At 48.2% G+C, this 17870-nt stretch overlaps 1 protein-coding gene across 1 annotated transcript in view; it reads right to left on the reverse strand.

The window, feature by feature from the left end:
* The window catches only part of MAPK12 (mitogen-activated protein kinase 12), a 213132-nt gene that overhangs the window by 174558 nt on the left and 20704 nt on the right, over positions 1–17870 (reverse strand). The window contains exon 3 of the mRNA XM_069627850.1: positions 3413–3471. Coding sequence (XP_069483951.1) covers positions 3413–3471 — 59 coding nt within the window. The remainder of the gene's footprint in view (positions 1–3412; positions 3472–17870) is intronic.

Raw genomic sequence — 17870 nt, forward strand, 5'->3', positions numbered from 1 at the left:
AATTGAACATGTTGCCTGATTTCTGGGAGGGAGATATTCTGGGCTGCCGCCTTATGTCCTGAAGCGGATATCGCAGGGATTTGGAACGAGTTCAGCAAATGTCAGAAATATTATTTAGAGAACCCAGACAGCAGTTCTCAAAGTCAGCAGACGGTCCAGCAAAGTCTGTCTCAGTCATTGGGATTCTCTATGCACGTCTAATGGAAGGCAACAGTGATTTAATGTGCACGATAAAGCGAGCTGGGCTAAAATGGAAAGATAATGATGGCAGCGCAGTCTATTCGCATCCAAGCAGTAGCTGGCCACGTAAAATGGGGCGGACTTGAAAACTCGCATCACTATCTACAAACAGAACGGCGAGCGCAATGTCCTCTTTTTACATTAAAAGTTCTGCTCTAGTAATTGAACAACAGTAGGGAAGATACACACTGGGTGCCTCAGTAGGTGTGATCCAGGCCGTCGTCTCAGAACGCAGAGGCTGTTGTGGTCGGGCGGTTTCGCCCAGATCCTCCGGGCTCCGCAGAATGTTCTGTTGGTGGAAGTTCATGGTGGTTCAAGTCATTCCACTTGTAACCTCCAGGACTAATCTCACTCAGTTGGCACAAACTCGACCTCATGATTCCCAGATCATCTTCTGAGCCACTCTAAACATGGGTGTCGTAATCCCCTTTACCTGTAACTCTCTAACAAACAGTATCACTGAAGCGATAAGCCCCAAAACGGCGGAGCATTACTACATCAGGTAATTCCCCGGGGTCCAGAGTTACAGGCCTGAGCAAAGCAAGGGCCTTAACGTAATTATTTATTCATTGGATATTTGTATGGCGCCTATACACTGGTGTTTCCAGGCGCTGCAAAACAAGATGGGTGGTGAGGGAGGACAGGCATGGGAATCAAAAAAGTTTAACAAAAACAGTTACATCTGCCTTGTGACAATCCGACCGTGCAAGTGCATGACAAGGTGACAAGTACAAAGGGTGAGGTGGGAGGGTAAAGTGCAGTAGTGGGGTATCCCGAAGGGTGGGGAAGGGCAAGTGCTGGGTGGGCCAAGGCGCCGAGTGCCAGAAGAAGAGAGTGGGATGGGAGGATGAGCGCTGTGGACATGGAAGACCAAGTTGGGCTAGTCCGGGAAAGGGGGCCCAAGGGCAAGTGCTGAGAGATGATGCTGGGGGGACTGGTAGGGGGTGGCCTGGTCCCTGTACGACTGAGGGATCAGGCCCCAGTCACAGCAGCAGATGGAGCGTTAGCATGGGAGGGGGTGAGGGAAAGAAGAGGAGTAAAAAAGGAAAGTCTTGAGAAGTTTCCAGAACTTAAGAAGATCTGGGTCAAGTCTGAGAAGGGGAGGGAGGCTGTTCTACAGGGAGGAACCCGTCAAGGACAGAGATCTACCTCCCACTCTCTGCTTGAAGAAACATTTGATTTGCAGAGAATTATACCCAGAAGACTGAGGCACTCTGGCCGGCAGGTATTTAGGGAGGAAAAGCTGGATGTAAAGAGGTCCCAGGCCCCAGACAGCCTTGTGGACGAGGGTCTTAAATTTGATTCTTGCAGTCACGTGGAGAGATTTTAGGGCTGGAGAGATGCAGTCCATGAGCTTGAGGCCAAGGGTAAGTCTTGCCGTCCTATTCTGGACTAGTTGAAGGGGGCAAAGGGAGGAAAGAGACAGGCTGAGGAAGAGGCTGTTACAGTAGTCCAGCCTAGATAGAACGAGGGCTCTGGAGACATTGAGCTTCTGGGGGAAGGTGAGGAAAGGTAGAATGCCCCGAATAGATGCAATTGGAAATTGGACATCTTGGTAAAGGTCAATGATGTGAGGAGAGAAAGAAAGAGGAGTCAAAGATGATCCAATGGTTTTTTTGCCTCACAAGTGGGTGAGGGGAGAGGGCCAGGGAAACTGGCCAGAGAGGTGGCGGGGGACCAGGAGCAAGCATCCCAATGAGAAGGATCCCTGTCTTACTGGCATTCAGTCCGAGATCACTGGCATAGCACATGCCTGAATTGCAGCCAGGCCGTCAGGTATGAGGGAGAAGGGAGGAGGGAGGAGGGAGGAGGGGAAGGCAGCTTGAAAGAGCTGTCCATCCTCTGCGTAACACTGGAAATGAGGGGAGAAAGTGGAGGTCAGATGGGCAGGAGGGGCCAGGTAGATGTTGAAGAGTCATGGCGATGGGATAGAGCCCTGAGGGACGCCACAGGTAGAGCCCTGAGGGAACCCACAGGTAGAAGGCCATGGGGCATTACCTGATGCGGTAATGTCCCCACGTTGAGGGGATTATTGCTATTAGTACCCAGCCCCAGCGGGTAACTAATAGCATGTTCTTTCGGTTGCGAGACACCCTGGTGTTGCGCAAACTGAAATAAAAAAAATGGCTGCCATAGAACAGGCGGTGTGTCGCAGATCAGGAGCAGACACGCCGGGAACAGAAGTGTACCCGGTGCGTCCGCTCCCGAAAAGGAACAGAAAGGAGCAGGTAAGTGGGGCGGGAGGAAGCAAAATCTGAGGAAAAGGGAGGTGTAGGATGCAGGGGGGGTCACTTACCTTGTTCCCCAGTGGGGGAAGATGGCAGCCTCCGGCCCCAAAGAGGCTCAGAGTGACAGGATTACTGCTTGGTAATGCCCCCGCTCTGAGATTCCCCATTGGCTGGGAGGCAAAGCCATGCCCCCTGCAAGGTACGAATGTAAAATAATACTTTCAAAACGGTATGTATAGGCACTGTCAATTTTACAGACAATACTAAGACGACATGCTAAGTACCTTCCTTACAAGAGGATGCACCAGCTGTACGTTATTTGCAAAAGACACCATAATACCCTTCTCTCCCAAATAATGTACACTGGCTCCCAGTGGCTGCGAGGATTAAGTTCAAAACCCTCTGCATTGTCCACAAGGCCTTCTGAGGCCTTGGGCCAAAATACCTTCAACTCTCTCTTCCTAAATATCTTCCTTCTCGAGATCTACGCTCATCCACCTCCAACTACCTCAGGGTCAGCCGCTTCTCCAAGCAACGAGCTGGGGGTAGATGTCCCTCCGCAGCAGGGGCCTCCCTCTGGAACAGCCTTCCTGCCTCCCTGAAACTTGAGGAGAACCATCTCCGGTTCCGGAAGCACCTCAAAGCCTTCCTCTTTGCTTCTGCTTTCTCTCCCTCTCTCCCCTGCTAAAATCACTGAACCTGCACCGAATCCGCTACTGGGCCACTCACCGATCTCGGTCCTTGTGTATAGGCGCGTTACAAATGCCATATCATATCAAAGCTGGCAACTCCATCGCAATGTCAGGACTCGGCCTTACACAATGAATTCTCGAATCATTTTCATATTCAATACATTTGTTCAGTGTGAAAACAGGATTGGTTTAAGCAACCATTTTAAAAGCAGTTACTAAATTAAAAGCAAAAAGCAGGAGAAGTCCACTTACAAATCGTTAAACTTCTCCAGTTGAGTGTCGGGTGTGAAAACATCCAGTATGCCAATGACCTGAAAATAAAGAGAAGGGGCAGAGTAAGTCTTTGTTACAGACAACATCCTTGCCCTGGCGTTCTAACCAGAACAGGTTAACTATCCTCATGAATAAGTTAGCACTAAAGCCACAGAAGAGGGCTTACAACAGCATTTTGACCTAAGTTCTGAGATGTGTATAGCAAAAGAGGGAACCAAGGACTAGCAAATGCCTACTCAAAGGTAGAGTTTGGGAGTCGGGGGGGGGGGGGGTTGTGTTCCTTCTGTGTCCTGCTGCAGAGCACACATTAGGAGAGTGGAGATGCCAAGCCCTCCGTGCACAAGTATTTATTATAGTATTGCTTGAAGTGGGACCGAGCTCGCGTGGGACCGATCGCGCTACAGCGTGTGGGTGGCCAGCATGTGGGCTGGCATCTTTTAACAGTAGCGCAGTACTGCGAGTTGTGGCCTGTGCGTCCATGAACATTAGTTCTTGGACAGGTCATGTGGAAAAAGCCATGTTTTGAGAGATTTCTGAATTTGGAGAATCGTGGGGAAGTGGGCATTCCGAGCAGACACCGGAATCAAGTTCCAGAGGATGGGTGCATGACAAGAGAAGGATTGTTTGCTGGTCCTCCTTCGCAAGGAATTGCGATTCGAGCTGGTTGGTCGATTTGCTGCAAGAGGAGCGTGTGCCACCAGATAGGTGGAGCTTAGCCACCAGGTACGCAACTCCCGACTTCGCATTCCAAGGACTGCATTGAAGACTAGAGCTCCTTGCAGCGAAGATGAGCAGAACCTGATCGGACCATTGAAAATTATTATTTTAAATACTTGAAGGCATTTTTTTTTTTTATTCGGCTATCACTATTGAGGCCCCCTCTTGGTTACTAGGAGTCACAAATGCATTGCACTTCAATAATATGCAGCAGAACAGAGATCATGTTCAAACCAAATAAAGGCTCCCGCTGAAGGACACAGAAGAAAATGGAGTCCCCGAAACTTGGGGGCTTCTTATTTGGTTAGGTTATGTTACTGGAATGTATTCAGTGCACTGCTGCTGTCTGCAGATGCTTAGTCTCTGGGTGATCTGGCGGGTGCGAAAGAGAGGGCGTGGGCAGTGCTTTAAGTGTGATGCTAAAGCGGAGGGGGGGCTCTATTTAGGGGGCATGGCCTAAGCACGAGTTGGTGTACTTTGGCAACACCCCCTACTTAGAGCCCCCCCTCGTATATGGGTGGAGGGTGTGCGGGGTGGAGGGGGGGGGTGGGGGCTTATCAGAGCCTGTGATTAAGAAGCAGAAGGAGAGGCCAGAAGCACGAAAGGTATGACGCCAGTGCGTCCCAGCTCTACTTCTGTATCTTAATGTGGGACCAACAGGCTCCTTGAGTGAAAGGGCTGCCTGATGGGTGTTGGCTTTTTATTCAGAAACAGGAGGAGGACTGGGTTAGCCAGCCTCCCTTTTTGTTTCAAAGTAAAGAGCGAAACACTGAGCAGGCAGCCCGTTTAGCCGAAGCTCTTAGGATTAGAAATAAGAGGCATCAATGCCTCCTCTTTTTTCTAATCAGAAGTGCTGACACCTGCAGGCAGCCCAGCTTCGGTGAAACAGTCTGGCGCAGGGGGCTGGCGTATCTGGGGCGGTATAGGTCGAAAACAACGAATGCCCCATTACTGCGATTTCACGAGTGACGAATAGCCTGTCTGCCAAATGGGATTGGGGTGGCGGGGGTTTCCACACTTATTTAAAATGCTATCTCGTTGTTGTAGACGCACTCGCTCAGTGTTGGCGGACCCTCTCACTCCTTGTTGAACTCTTATGGCTGAGGGGTGGTGGGGGAGGGGAGGGGTTGTACGTTTGGTGGTTGCGGGTGTTCCACGTTTATTTAAAAACCGTGTTATACTAAACATTTGTAAATAATGTCCTACGAATCAGAGGTACGCTTTTGACATTTTTTTTTACTTTGGCGAAATCCTGCAAGATTTCGGCTTTTTTTCTCGATCCCAGAAATCTTCGCCTTTTTCCCCTTACAATCGCCGAGGCTCTAATCAAGGGTACGTCATCTCTACAGAAGCTTTATTTGGTTCAAAACACATTGCGTGGAATGTCTCCTATAATTCCACCCGTCAACATTAGCTTTACGCGGCAATTGCTTTGCGAACGTTTGGATTCAGGCAAGTTGCGTGTCGGCGATTTATTACGCGACTAACTCACGTGGATCCTCTGGGGCTAATCGGAGTTGTGAGCCCCGGCAGGGCACCGCCCCGCCCCACTTAATGCCCTTGGCGTGGGGTTAGGTTTTTGGGGAGAGGGGAAAAAGCAAGACAGCGTTCCTGCTGTGTTGGTGCGTACATGTCAGCAGCATCTGCTTGGGGCTCGTTTCCAAGTGGTCTGTGTGCATGTTAATGTTGGGGCAAAATGAACATTTTAGTTTTACAGGTTTCACCCTGTGTTTAACTGATAACGAACGCCCTCTTGCCTAGTGTCTGGGTAAACCAGGAGTAAGAAGCCATTGTGACCAACAAAAAAAAAAAAAAAAATAGAGTTGGGGATTTAAAAAAAAAAAAAGAACAAAACTAAATGCTTTTTTTGTCAAATAAAAAAAACACACACAATAACCTTCCATGTTCGTGCGAGTATCCTAATCTAACAACCCAGCGCGAACAATTTTTTTAAAAAAAGGACAAATAGCGCGGCAATAATTACCAAACCATTATCTGATAAGAGACAGGTCTGCTTAGTCATGTCCAGAGTATAATGGCAGAAACCGGATCAGAAAGCCCTGCGCGCGCACACGCACACCCCCGTTCTCAGGCACCATTGAAAACGTGACCCACAGTTGCAAATGGAAAGTCATTCGTTTAGTCACAGACTGTTTGAATAGTACCCACGTTTTCTTTGTAATATTTAAAGAATATGTATTCAGCAACAATGGTAACAACTACTACCTGCAAAGTGAAGTAACTCATCATGCTGGCCCAAAAAGTGGCCAATGTTGACTGGCCTAAACTAGCATTTTTGGTGCAGGCATCGCCCTATAGGCCAGTCCGAGCCTGGCGGCTCATCCATAATGGGTGAGGGGGCGTCTACCCAGTGGCCCCCTCACCCATTATGGAGGACCCAAGGAGCCAGCCGGTGAAACACTGAGCACTCCCTCGGCTGCTTTTTCCAGCTGAGGGAGTGCTCCTGGGCTGGCTGAGCTGTCAAAGGGAAACACTCTTTCCCTTTGACAGTTCAGTCCCCCAGCTGCACATTGTCACTGAGCCATGCAACACTGGGGGCTTTTGCTTCGCCAGCCTGGCATAGCTCCTATGAATGATAGAGTGAGTGATGTGGAGAGAGAGAGAGAGAGAGAGAGAGAGAGAGAGAGAGATGTGGAGAGAGATGTAGAGAGACAGATGTGGAGAGAAAGAGATGTGGAGAGAAAGAGAAGGAGAGATGTGGAGTGAAGTGGAGAGAGAGAGAGATTTGAAGTGGAGAGAGAGATGTGTGGAGAGAGAGAGATGTGTGGACAGAGAGAGAGACAGATGTGGAGAGAGATGTGGAGAGACAGATGTGGAGAGAAAGATGTGGAGAGAAAGAGAAGGAGAGATGTGGAGTGAAGTGGAGAGAGAGAGAGAGAGATTTGAAGTGGAGAGAGGGAGATGTGTGGAGAGAGAGAGATGTGGAGAGAGAGAGAGATGTGGAGTAAGATGTGGAGAGAGATGTAGAAAGAGATGTAGAGAGAGAGATTTGGAGTGATGTGGAGAGAGAGAGATATGTAGAGAGAGATGTGGAGAGAGAGAGGGAGATGTGGAGAGAGAGCGAGAGATGTAGAGAGAGAGATGTAGAGAGAGAGGGAGACAGAGAGAGGCAGAGATGTGGAGTGAAGTGGAGAGAGATATGTAGAGAGATGTGGAGAGAGAGAGGGAGATGTGGAGAGAGAGAGAGAGAGAGAGAGATCTGGAGTGATGTGGAGAGAGAGAGAGAGAGAGAGAGATGTGAAGAGAGAGAGATCCCCTGAGCTCATTTTGGAGAGTGGAGGGGTTGGGGGTGGGGGGGTACAGGGGAGGTTTCTAAATGCCCTTGTTGCGCAATCCTCCTATCCACCTGCCAAAATGAGCTCTCCTTCTGAGGCAAGTGGGGCCCAGGGCACACAGGAATGGTATATATTTTTTTTTACTGGATATCCCTCACAGATTTCCAGTCAAAAATACCATGCTTTCCCCCTTGGCCCCCCAGCGCCAATTGCAAACTGTTTGACTTTTTACCCATTTCTTTTTTAAAGTATGCTCTAAAATGCAACATGTTAACCCATTATTACAATTTTAAAAAATCACTGTCAGAAAACCCCACACAAACCCCCATTGATTGGTTCGGGCGCCCTCGCTGTCACTCGGTCACAGTGGCATTTTTGTGGGAAATATTGATGGCCCTCCACTTAAAAAGTTACCATCTCCCACTGGCCCTCAGTCTGTTTTAGGAACGGGGTGGGGGAGCCCAGGGTCTGTGGTGGGAGCAGGATGGGCGGGAGCCCAGGGTCTGTGGTGGGAGCAGGATGGGCGGGAGCCCAGGGTCTGTGGTGGGAGCAGGATGGGCGGGAGCCCAGGGACTGTGGTGGGAGCAGGATGGGGAGAACCCAGGGTCAGTGATGGGGTTGGGGGAGACCAGGGACTGGGTAGGAGTGGAATAAGGGAGCCCAGCGACTGTGATGGGAGCAGGTGGGGGAGCCCAGGGACTATACTGGGAGTCGGTGCGGTGACGGCGCACAATAGTTCATGGCCATTTGTACGTCCTGTCGATTTGGCATTTTTGGGGGGCCCATCCTGCCCAAATTTTGCTCAGGGGGGCCCCAGGCCAAAAAAGTTCGAAGACCACTGTTCTATAAACATATGACAATTGTACTCCACGGCGGCGCAACAAAACCTACATGGGGGTGGGGCCCGACTGGTGATGGGAGGGGTCACTTTCTAAACTGGTCGTGCCCCCCTCTGTTCAGCCCCAAAGGTTGTCTGGTGTGGGGCCCCAAGTATCAAATGGTAGCAGCCCAGCATTACACATAGGTGCAAACGCAATTACACATTCACTCACCATACACACATTTACATGCGTCCCACGTGTTAAAATTGCGGCAAAAAGGCAGCGGTTTTGCCAACGCAATCCATGTAAAGGATGTGGGGGACATCCCTGCAACCACCAGACACATTATACCATTTAAGGGGAGCAGGGGACACCCGCGCAACCCCCGCACCCTTTAAATGGTATAATGGGGTAGACCTTTACCGGGTCAAACCTTAGAATTTTTCCTGCTATTTTTTGTAAAGGCGACATTTTTGCCGCAATTTTATTACTGCATGCCTTTACATGCACACCCATCGTAGACACTCAAACATGCATTACATACACACTCTTTGCACACATGCATACATTACAAGATAAAACACAACACCCTTTAACACTGCTACTTTCAGAAAAGGCTTCTTTGCCCACTCTGACCAACAAAACTATTTTGCGCAACACCATTGGCTAATCGGGCTTCAGCCCCTCCCCTAAGCTCACATTTCGCAGGGGCGGGTGTGGATGAAGCCCAATTAGCCCAATGGCGTTGCGCGCCTGGTACTCCACCCATTAAAACTTCTGAAAATGTTTACACACTTCTCAATAGCCAATTCCATTGGTATTCTGCACACCGATTACGTTCATCCGCTGCCTGCACCCAGCCGGCATCCGTCTAGTCAGGGGGTCAAAGAGGTGCCCTAATGGTTCCCTTGTTCGAGTCACAAAATCGTATAGATCCTCTAAGGCTAGTCGGGATGAGCGCCGGCAGGGCCCTGACTGGGGAGCTATTGTTGTAAATTGCAGGTTTCGCCCCGGCTAGCCTCAGCCCACTTAAACCCATGGGCGTGGAGTTAGGTTATCAGGGAGAGGGAAAATGCAAGTTAGCTTTCCTGCTGTGTTGGCGCATGCATTTCAGAATTATCTTATTACTGTGTGGGGCCAGTTTCTAAGTGGTCTGTGTGCACCCAGAAGGCCTTCAGCTTTTCTTCCCATACATAATTCAACAGGGCAAACATGAAGCACATTGTTCTTAGTACAAGGTGCAATGTTTAACTTGCACATGAAATTTAGGGGGGCGGGGGGTCAGTGTGTGTCATTTTTGTTCAAGTGCAAGTATAATATATTGGTTCCATTCTATATTCCCCCCCAAGCAGCAGAAGTGTTAACTGCATCCGCTATAAGAAAGGCACACTTTCAATGATCGGCCCTTGCAGATCACAGCAAAGCTAGCTCCAAGGAAAGCCTGCTTTATGTTACTGGTCCTAGTGGAACTGGTTTGCTGAAGGGTTTGCATCACTTCTGCATTAGCACTTCATGCCCCGGGCAGGAGTCGGTCTACTTAAGATCTGCCACGTAACGCCACATTACTCCACCAAATGAAAGGCACAGAACTAACAGATTGGGAGAGGAAAATGGCAGTTGCACTTGTGAGGAATCCTGCAGATCCCTCCTGCCTAAAGTCTCCTGCCAGGTGGTCAGGGGAGGGCAGACACTTCCTGATCCCAACCCTGGGGGCGGTGTCCTGCAGGAGGATCACCTGGAAGGAGGCAAGGCCCAGGGGGTTCCATGTGTTAAAATCGCAGTAAAATTGCAGTTTACACAAAAAATGGAGGCAAAAAGGCTGGTTTTGCTGCCACAAACCATGTAAGGGATGCAGGGGGACACCCATGGTTCATTAGGAGTGAGATATACTCAGGTGAGACACAGTATTTCCCCATGTTCCTTCCAAATGAAATCCTCTATTCCAAAAGACTAATGGGATATTGTTATCCATGTTCCATTAATCAAGGAAAAAGTAAGAGATGACATCAGTCCAGATGTAACTGAAAAAGGGCAAATAAAAGGTTAAATATGCTTGGGTGAGACATTGATGACAGATCTAAACCTCCCCCCACAATTTATGGGCTATTATAGACCAGTGCCCCTAATTTTACCACACATAATATTTGACATACTGAGACGAGGAAGAAGAGACTAGGAGTAATGCACACCAATATGCCCCACTTTGGTACTGAGACAAGGAAGAGAGCCTCAGAGGAGTAGCATTACAAGGATCAAGCATGTCTCGCTAATAAGCCTAACTATAGTCAGTCAATTAAGGACAAGGACTTGAACCTGCAACCGCGTTACACAACTCAGGTGTATGAAAGGGCGTGCGCAGGAAGGTGAGGCAAGACGCTGAATGCAGTTGTGGGGAACCATGCTGCAGCCGAGGAAGTAAACTGAGGACCGACCTAACTGAGGGTCAGAACGCATGTGAAGTAGCAGCAGGTGCTCAGTGACACAAAGGTGAAGGAAGGAGACCAGATGAGGAGTTGTGCTTCACACCCCTAAAGGACTGCTCATTCTCCCATGATGCTGCAAGAGCGCAAGTGTCAAAAGGGGCAGAGACCCGCCCACTGGGAGGAAGCCGCCAGGTGAATGGGCAGCGTGATACAGAAGAGGACTTCACAGTGAGCCGGTGAGTTTCCCAGCTCGAGAAACCTGGCGTTACCGTAACCGTGAGGCTATTGCCAATAAAGCCTGAAGCTGAATACAATGTAACAGAGGGGTTGCGAGGTATGTTAAAGGAACAATCACGTTTTCGAAAGCTAAAGCTATGGATCCTTCCTTTTTTAACTAATTAAGCTTGTTGAAGTGGTCGCAAGCCTTAAACAAGGAACGTTTTAGAAAGTCTTCAACCAAGGAATGAAAGCACTGAAAACAAATACATAATACCGAACTAAAAAGGTAAATTTAACATTTAAAGTAAACCAGTAAAATGCTGAATGCATGCTGTACAATGAGTGAACTCAAAAGTGAAGGTCTATAGAATATCGAACTAAAACCGAAGTTTGACATTCAGACAAATTAGTGAAACGCTGAATGCATACTGTACAATAAATTTACTCAAAGTAAATGCATCTTTGAATACCGAACAATAACGTAATTTAACTTTGAAGTAAAGCAGCAAAGCACTGAATACGTGTTGCACAACGAACGAACACCTTGAAGCCAAATATAACTAAGCAACACAAGACTGTATTAAGCTTTGAACTGTAATTGAGTAACACTGACTAATTGGTGCACAAGGAAGAAAGCCCAAACAAAGAACTTTAATGAGTGAATACAGTGTGGCAAGGCTGCCAGTTGGCAAGGGGTGTGTGGCCCAGGGTGGCAGAACCACGTGGCAACCAAGGAGAAACCAAAGAAGTTCAGGAACTATTAAAGGGAATAAAGTGAAGATAATTTGGTGCACAGGAGCAAGCACTAAGAAACCAGTGTAAAACATTGAAGTCTCCGGGAAGGGAACCCCGAGACATGGCAAGTTCATATGTGTTGTCTTGGGATTGGAGTCTCAAGACCCCTTTATTTGGATTAGGTCATTTTGGAACCTGGGGAAGGGAACCCCAGCTGTGACTCTGAACTAGAGAAAGATAAATTACAAGACTTCCCATAGAACTTTCTTCTGCTTGGGCAAGGGGGAACATGAGGACGTTCAGAACAAGTTAAGCACAGTTTATTTTGACATCCCTACACATCTGTTTGTTCTACTGGTAAAGGCATGGATAGATTTTGAACACAGACATTCAAGTTGAACTCTTTGACTCAGACTTTCCTTAGTTTTTATCAGGTAGGAGAATCACACCTTAGTATAGGGTGCAAGTTAGGCCTTCTATATTTTGTTTCAACTTTAAGTTGGTTGCCCGTTTCTTGATACAGGATGACTTAATAGGACCTAGCCATTAATGAAAGGTTTGCGGAGTTCTCTCAGGATCTTGACACTACCCCGCCGGATAGGGACATTAATCAAATTATAACGTTCCTCAACAAAATGTCTCTCCCTGCACTCGCTCTCATTGAACTTGACCTCAAGAATGTACCACTAGATGATGAGGAGGTACTTCACGCCATACAGAGATTAAACTTTGGGGGGGCGGGGGAGCCCGCTGGACTGGATGGCCTCCCTAGAGACATTTACAAGCTGATGCAGGAGGAACTTGCACCGCACATGGGGCAGATGTTCCAGGAAGCCTTAGAAGCAGACCAACTCCCCACATAGTTGCTGAAGGACAACATAGTTGTCTTCCACAAAAAGGGATGGATGTGACCCTACACTCTGCGGTTCCTACGGCCCAATATCCCTTATGAACGCTGACGTGACGGACTTGGCGAAATGCCTAGCTGGCAGACTCGAGAGATTTATTCCCAGGCTCATCCACTAATTCCAAACAGGCTTTATCCTGCATAGGCACTCTTCTGACAACCTTCTGCGCTTCCTGCATATCCTAGAAGAGGTAACCCAGCCCAATGATGTGGTCCTATCACTCAATGCCGAAATGTTATTCGATAAAGTGCGTTGGGATTAGATGTTCGAGGTGCTGTGCACATTTGGCTTTTCTGGGTATTTTCTGCAGATGGTGAGGCTTCTATATAGGGCACCATGTGCCTCAGTGATTACAAAGGGTTTGCCATCTGATCTTTTCCCTCTACACACTGGGATCCGGCAGGGCTGCCCGCTTTCACCCCTGTTATACGCCCTGACGATCGAACCGCTAGCCACCAAGTTGAGGGACAACGACGGATGATCTGGCATAGTTAAGGGTCTAGAAGAGCACATCATCTTGCTCTACGCGATGATCTATTACTATGCATCAGTCTATGTGCCAGGTCCCTTCCTCACATCTCAACTATACTGCGCGAATATGGATTTATGGCAGGGTATAGCATCAACTGGGACAAGTCAGAGGCTATGCCGCTGTGCCTGAACATTCCTTGGGTGACCTTGTTTAAGCTTCAGTTGCAGACTATAAACTATGTAGGGGTGTGGATCAGCCAGATGCTTCAAACACTTACTGATTTGAATTACACACCGGTGCTGGATAAGATGCAGCGAGATATGGCCTCATTGGGCCTCCCCGGCTCTCCCTTACCGGGAGAATCAACGCCATTAAAATGAAATCCATGCCCAAACTGGTGTACCTGGCGTTTATGCTGCCTATGCCCCCTTCCAGGAGTACAATTTGCCGATTTCGACCACCAGCTGACGAAATATATATGGAGAGGGAAAAGGGCGAGGTTAACAATCATATCCTGCAGGCCGCCAAACCAGGCGGAGGACTGGCGCTCCCATCCTGGCAGACATTATATGGCAGCCTAGATTGGTTGGGCTAAAGGACGGCTCAATGCTGAGGAAAATACAAGCTGGCAGGCTATTGCAGTGCAGAGCCTCCTGCCCCTTACACCTCAGGCGGTCCTGGCAATTCCTCCATGGCACTTGTCAGAGACCCTCACACGGCACCTCATATCAGGCCCCACACTAGCACAGTGGCACAGGATGTGTAGGATCACGGGCCCTAATACAAATACAGCCCCTCAATGGAGCTCACTCTGTGCACTACTCTCATATGACATTAAAGAGCAGTTACATGTGCACTGGCAGGCTCATTGGGGCGACGTTAGACTCTTGGACCTCTTTGAGGATGACAGACATATCCCATTCTCCGAGATTAGGACCGGGCTGGCACAGACAGACTGGGTACAATACCAGGCCCTTCACTCAGTCATAGCCACACAAACTACCAGGGACACCAGACTGTCCGAACCCTCCTGCAAGAAACAGTTAATGAGGGATCCCACAGAATACCCTAGGGCTAGGCTCAAAACCATACACGTTCTTACTATACAAATCAACTACAAAAGTAATGTGACCCTTGCGGACATGTGGAGTGAGGACCTCGAGGTAGAGATAACGCTGAGGGACAAATATGATTGCAAGATACTTGAGTAATCATGGAAAAGCAATCTCTGACAAAGGGAGATCCAAGTTAAACTCGTACAGAGGGCCTGCTACACCCAGTTAGACTCCATAGTATGGGCATCGCTAGGATGGCCGAGTGCTGGTGCGGCTGTGGCAGAATTGGGGCATATGTTCTGGCATTGCCCTACACTCAAACCGCTCTGGTGAACAGGGGCTCAAAACGTCTGGGGGATACAAGAGTTTGTGGTCGAATCGACCCTGACGTCGATGCTATTTGGACAGGGACTTGAAAATTGGCATGGCGATGCATTGACCCACAAGCTTATACATATTGTTCCGTTTACCACCCGCAAGGTTATCTTGCTGGACTGGAAGAAAGCAAACCCACCATCACATCATCAACGGCAAACACTTCTGTCCAGAATCTACTCTGCCACGCACAATGGCTTTGGAAGATCTGCGGGCCCTGCACCGGGGAGGGGAGGATACGTTCGGGGACCTGGCAGATATGTTTATCTAGACCCTAAATACGCACGTGCATGGACTGGTATGCCGATGGCTTGCTTTTTGATACACTCAGTGAGACTGGTGTACCTCCTTTTGTTCTTGTGCAAGTTCATTGCTCCCCATTTAGGATTGTGTTGTTGTTGGTTGTACGGTATTGTGCCCATTGCCTGTGGGACTTGAGGAGGGGGGATATTCGATAAGAGGAGGGGGGTGTCTTGAGGGGGAAGTTTGGGGATACTTGCCAGAGGGTAACTCAGTATAAAGATTTGTCACGGATGTTCATGTACGATATGGGGCATGTTGGCCCACAGTGTAACCTGTCTCCGTAGGAGTTTTTCTTTTAAATGCAATAAAAAGATTAAATAAACACACACAAAAAAGGAGATTTGCTAACATTCAAACTTTTGTTGATTAACTTTTGCTTTCATTTTTTTCATCTTTAACAACAAAGTTAAGACATTTCCTTTTCAAGGTAGAACCTTTTGTTGAAGTGACTTTAAATCTTGGGGAAGGGAGATAACCCAGGACTGCAGGAGGTCATTTAGCCAATGTACATATTGTTTAGGTTCTGTTGAATTGCCCTACCTTTTGTTTATGCGTTTGTTGTTTCGTGTGAGGGCCAGTTACCCTGTGCTAAAGTGTGTTCCCTTAGCTTTTAGGCTAGGCAGGGAATTCCATAACAGAGTAGGGAACGTGAAACAGTTGCCTGCCTTGCATTACTGACCCCCCCCCCCCTCACGCAAACCGCTCTGTATCGGACCACCAAGCACTGTCACGCCTTTGTGTTGCAACTCTGTAGCAGCAGTGGAATGAGTTGAGTGTGCATGCAATTTTTGGGGGAGGGTGGAGGATCGGACATTGAGGAGAGATTTAAAAAAACACCAGTGTAGCTTATTACATTTAATGAAGGTATTCACTGCAGTTTTTCCATGTCTGGAGCGAGAATTAAAGGGGCAGGGTAAAACACATTTGCACATGCAAGTGGTTGGTCGCACAATGCAACCTGGTGGCATTTCAACAGCAGCAGCAGGAAAAGGAGAGCATTTTTCCTATACCAAACACCAGAATATATGGATTAGCCGCTCATACCTGGGTCCAGTCTACACACAAAGGTTTGCCATCACAACCCCCTTTAGACGTTTGGTGGCAATAAATCCGCCATCCAAATCCGGATTTCCACGGCTGATAGAAAGATCCTGTGCAGAACCTTGCTTTTGCCCAGCTTTCCACATGCAGAGCTTAGAGGATACTCTCGACTTTCAGACAGGTACACAGATCTGCACCTTAGGCCAGTGTGGTGACTGACCAACAGAGTCCAATACCACAGCGAGGCTCTCAAAAGGCACAAAGCTGGCTCCCACACGCTTTGCAATATCCCAGAGCTACACTTGTGAAGGCCATGGCAATGGCCCAATATTTGATCACCTCTACAGAACCGTACCTAGAAGTCTAATCAGTTCCCCGGATCTTGCCACTATTCCTCAAGTAACACAGACCAAATTTGGTGAAAGCCTTTCATGTGGCATCCAGCTACACAATCCAGACAGTAAGAAGGCAGCCCTTAGAGAGTCTCTTTGTACATTGCAACTTTTATGGCTTCTATCCTCACTAAAAGAACCAGTCTAGAAGTGTAATGTTCCTCAGAATCCAGTAGCAAGACTTATGCCCGTCAGGCAGGATCCCATTTTTGGACAAAACAATGGAAATTGAATTAGTTTTCGGCCAAGATAATATCGAGCATGTCAGCAGCAGATGACAGCACAGAAACTCAGCATCTCCAGAGGTGCAGAACCAGAAGACAGGCCTTCTCAGTCTACGCCCCAAGACTTTGGAGCTACCTCGACGTCCTCATCGGACTTGCCCCATCAATTCAACAGTTCCTGAAGGAGCCTAACACCCAAGTCCACGCATCCTCCACACCCCACCCTACCCTACCTGAAACTGGTTGATCTGCTCCTCATGGGTTCCTCCCCAGATTGCCTGGCGATCCCTTGCTACCAAACTGCCCTCTCTCCCCAGTTAGCTCCCCGCTCCCTTGTTTTTTCTTCTTGCATCTCCATGTTCTCCCCCTACCCCCATGATTGTAAAGCTACGTTGCTTCCTGAAACTAGTACCGCGCTCAATAAACACCCAAATAATAATAAAATAGCTTTGTAAAATTAAAATGGAACGTTGCTTTTGCCACTCTATACATTAAAGCTACAGATGACAGGCACGAGGCATTTGACTGCTTGGAGTCTTCCAGGTTCAATGTAGTACAGACAGGCAGGTTTATAGCCTGCTACTAGATGCCAAACAAGCCTGTAATCAAACTTCAGGGTGTTGGTAATCTGTACAGAAGCCTCCTGGGGTAAACCCAAGTCAGTCAATATCAGCAACTGCCGTGCATGCGTCAGTTTCCATTCTGCAGGACATAAGAGACTGGAACCGTTTTGATAACAATAATTAAAGGGTGCGGCCAATCAACGCGGCAGTGAAAACTCCAGGCGTTGCCATGTTTACAATGGCTTTAAGAAAATCAGAACAGAAGACGTAATGAAAAGGACCGCTCTGCTTAGAAGGTCCTTCGTAAGCAATTCCTGCATTTCCACAACTGCAGTATGCAGAAAATTGTGTAGCAAATAACCTCTTCCCCAATATCCAGCCTGGGCAAATTCTAAGAAGCCGATACATTGCGCTTAGTAAAGAGGACGTGGAGCAGACACACCCTTATCCAAACAGGGCTCTTGCAGGAAATGAGGGCAGAAGTTACCACTAGGCGGTCTCATGCCAAAGCCAACACAAGAGGAAGAGTTGTCACAAAAGAACTTCAAAAGGTTCACCTACATGCTGTTGCTAAAGAAATAGCTTAATCACCAGCTGTGGTTTTGCCTTGATGTAACTTAATGTACTTCAAAATGTAGGTAAGCAAATAGCAATTTAAATAGTTAGGGGGGTGCAGGAGGGGGTGTCAGCATCTTGGAAGGCCAGTTAGCATCTCAACGGCTTAGTGGGTTTAGTACGCACATTGGTCAAACAGTGTTTCATGCGTTGGTGGAGTCCAGATTTTCATTTATCTGCACTATGATAAAAGGCAGAGGTGCTGTAATTGCAAACAACATCAACAAAATTAAATTCCCAAGAAAGGAAACCCGGCTCCACTATGGCCCAGCTAAGGA

The sequence above is a fragment of the Ambystoma mexicanum genome, chromosome 12 (assembly GCF_040938575.1).
Source record: "Ambystoma mexicanum isolate Mex_15411 chromosome 12, UKY_AmexF1_1, whole genome shotgun sequence".
NCBI classification, from domain to species: domain Eukaryota; kingdom Metazoa; phylum Chordata; class Amphibia; order Caudata; family Ambystomatidae; genus Ambystoma; species Ambystoma mexicanum.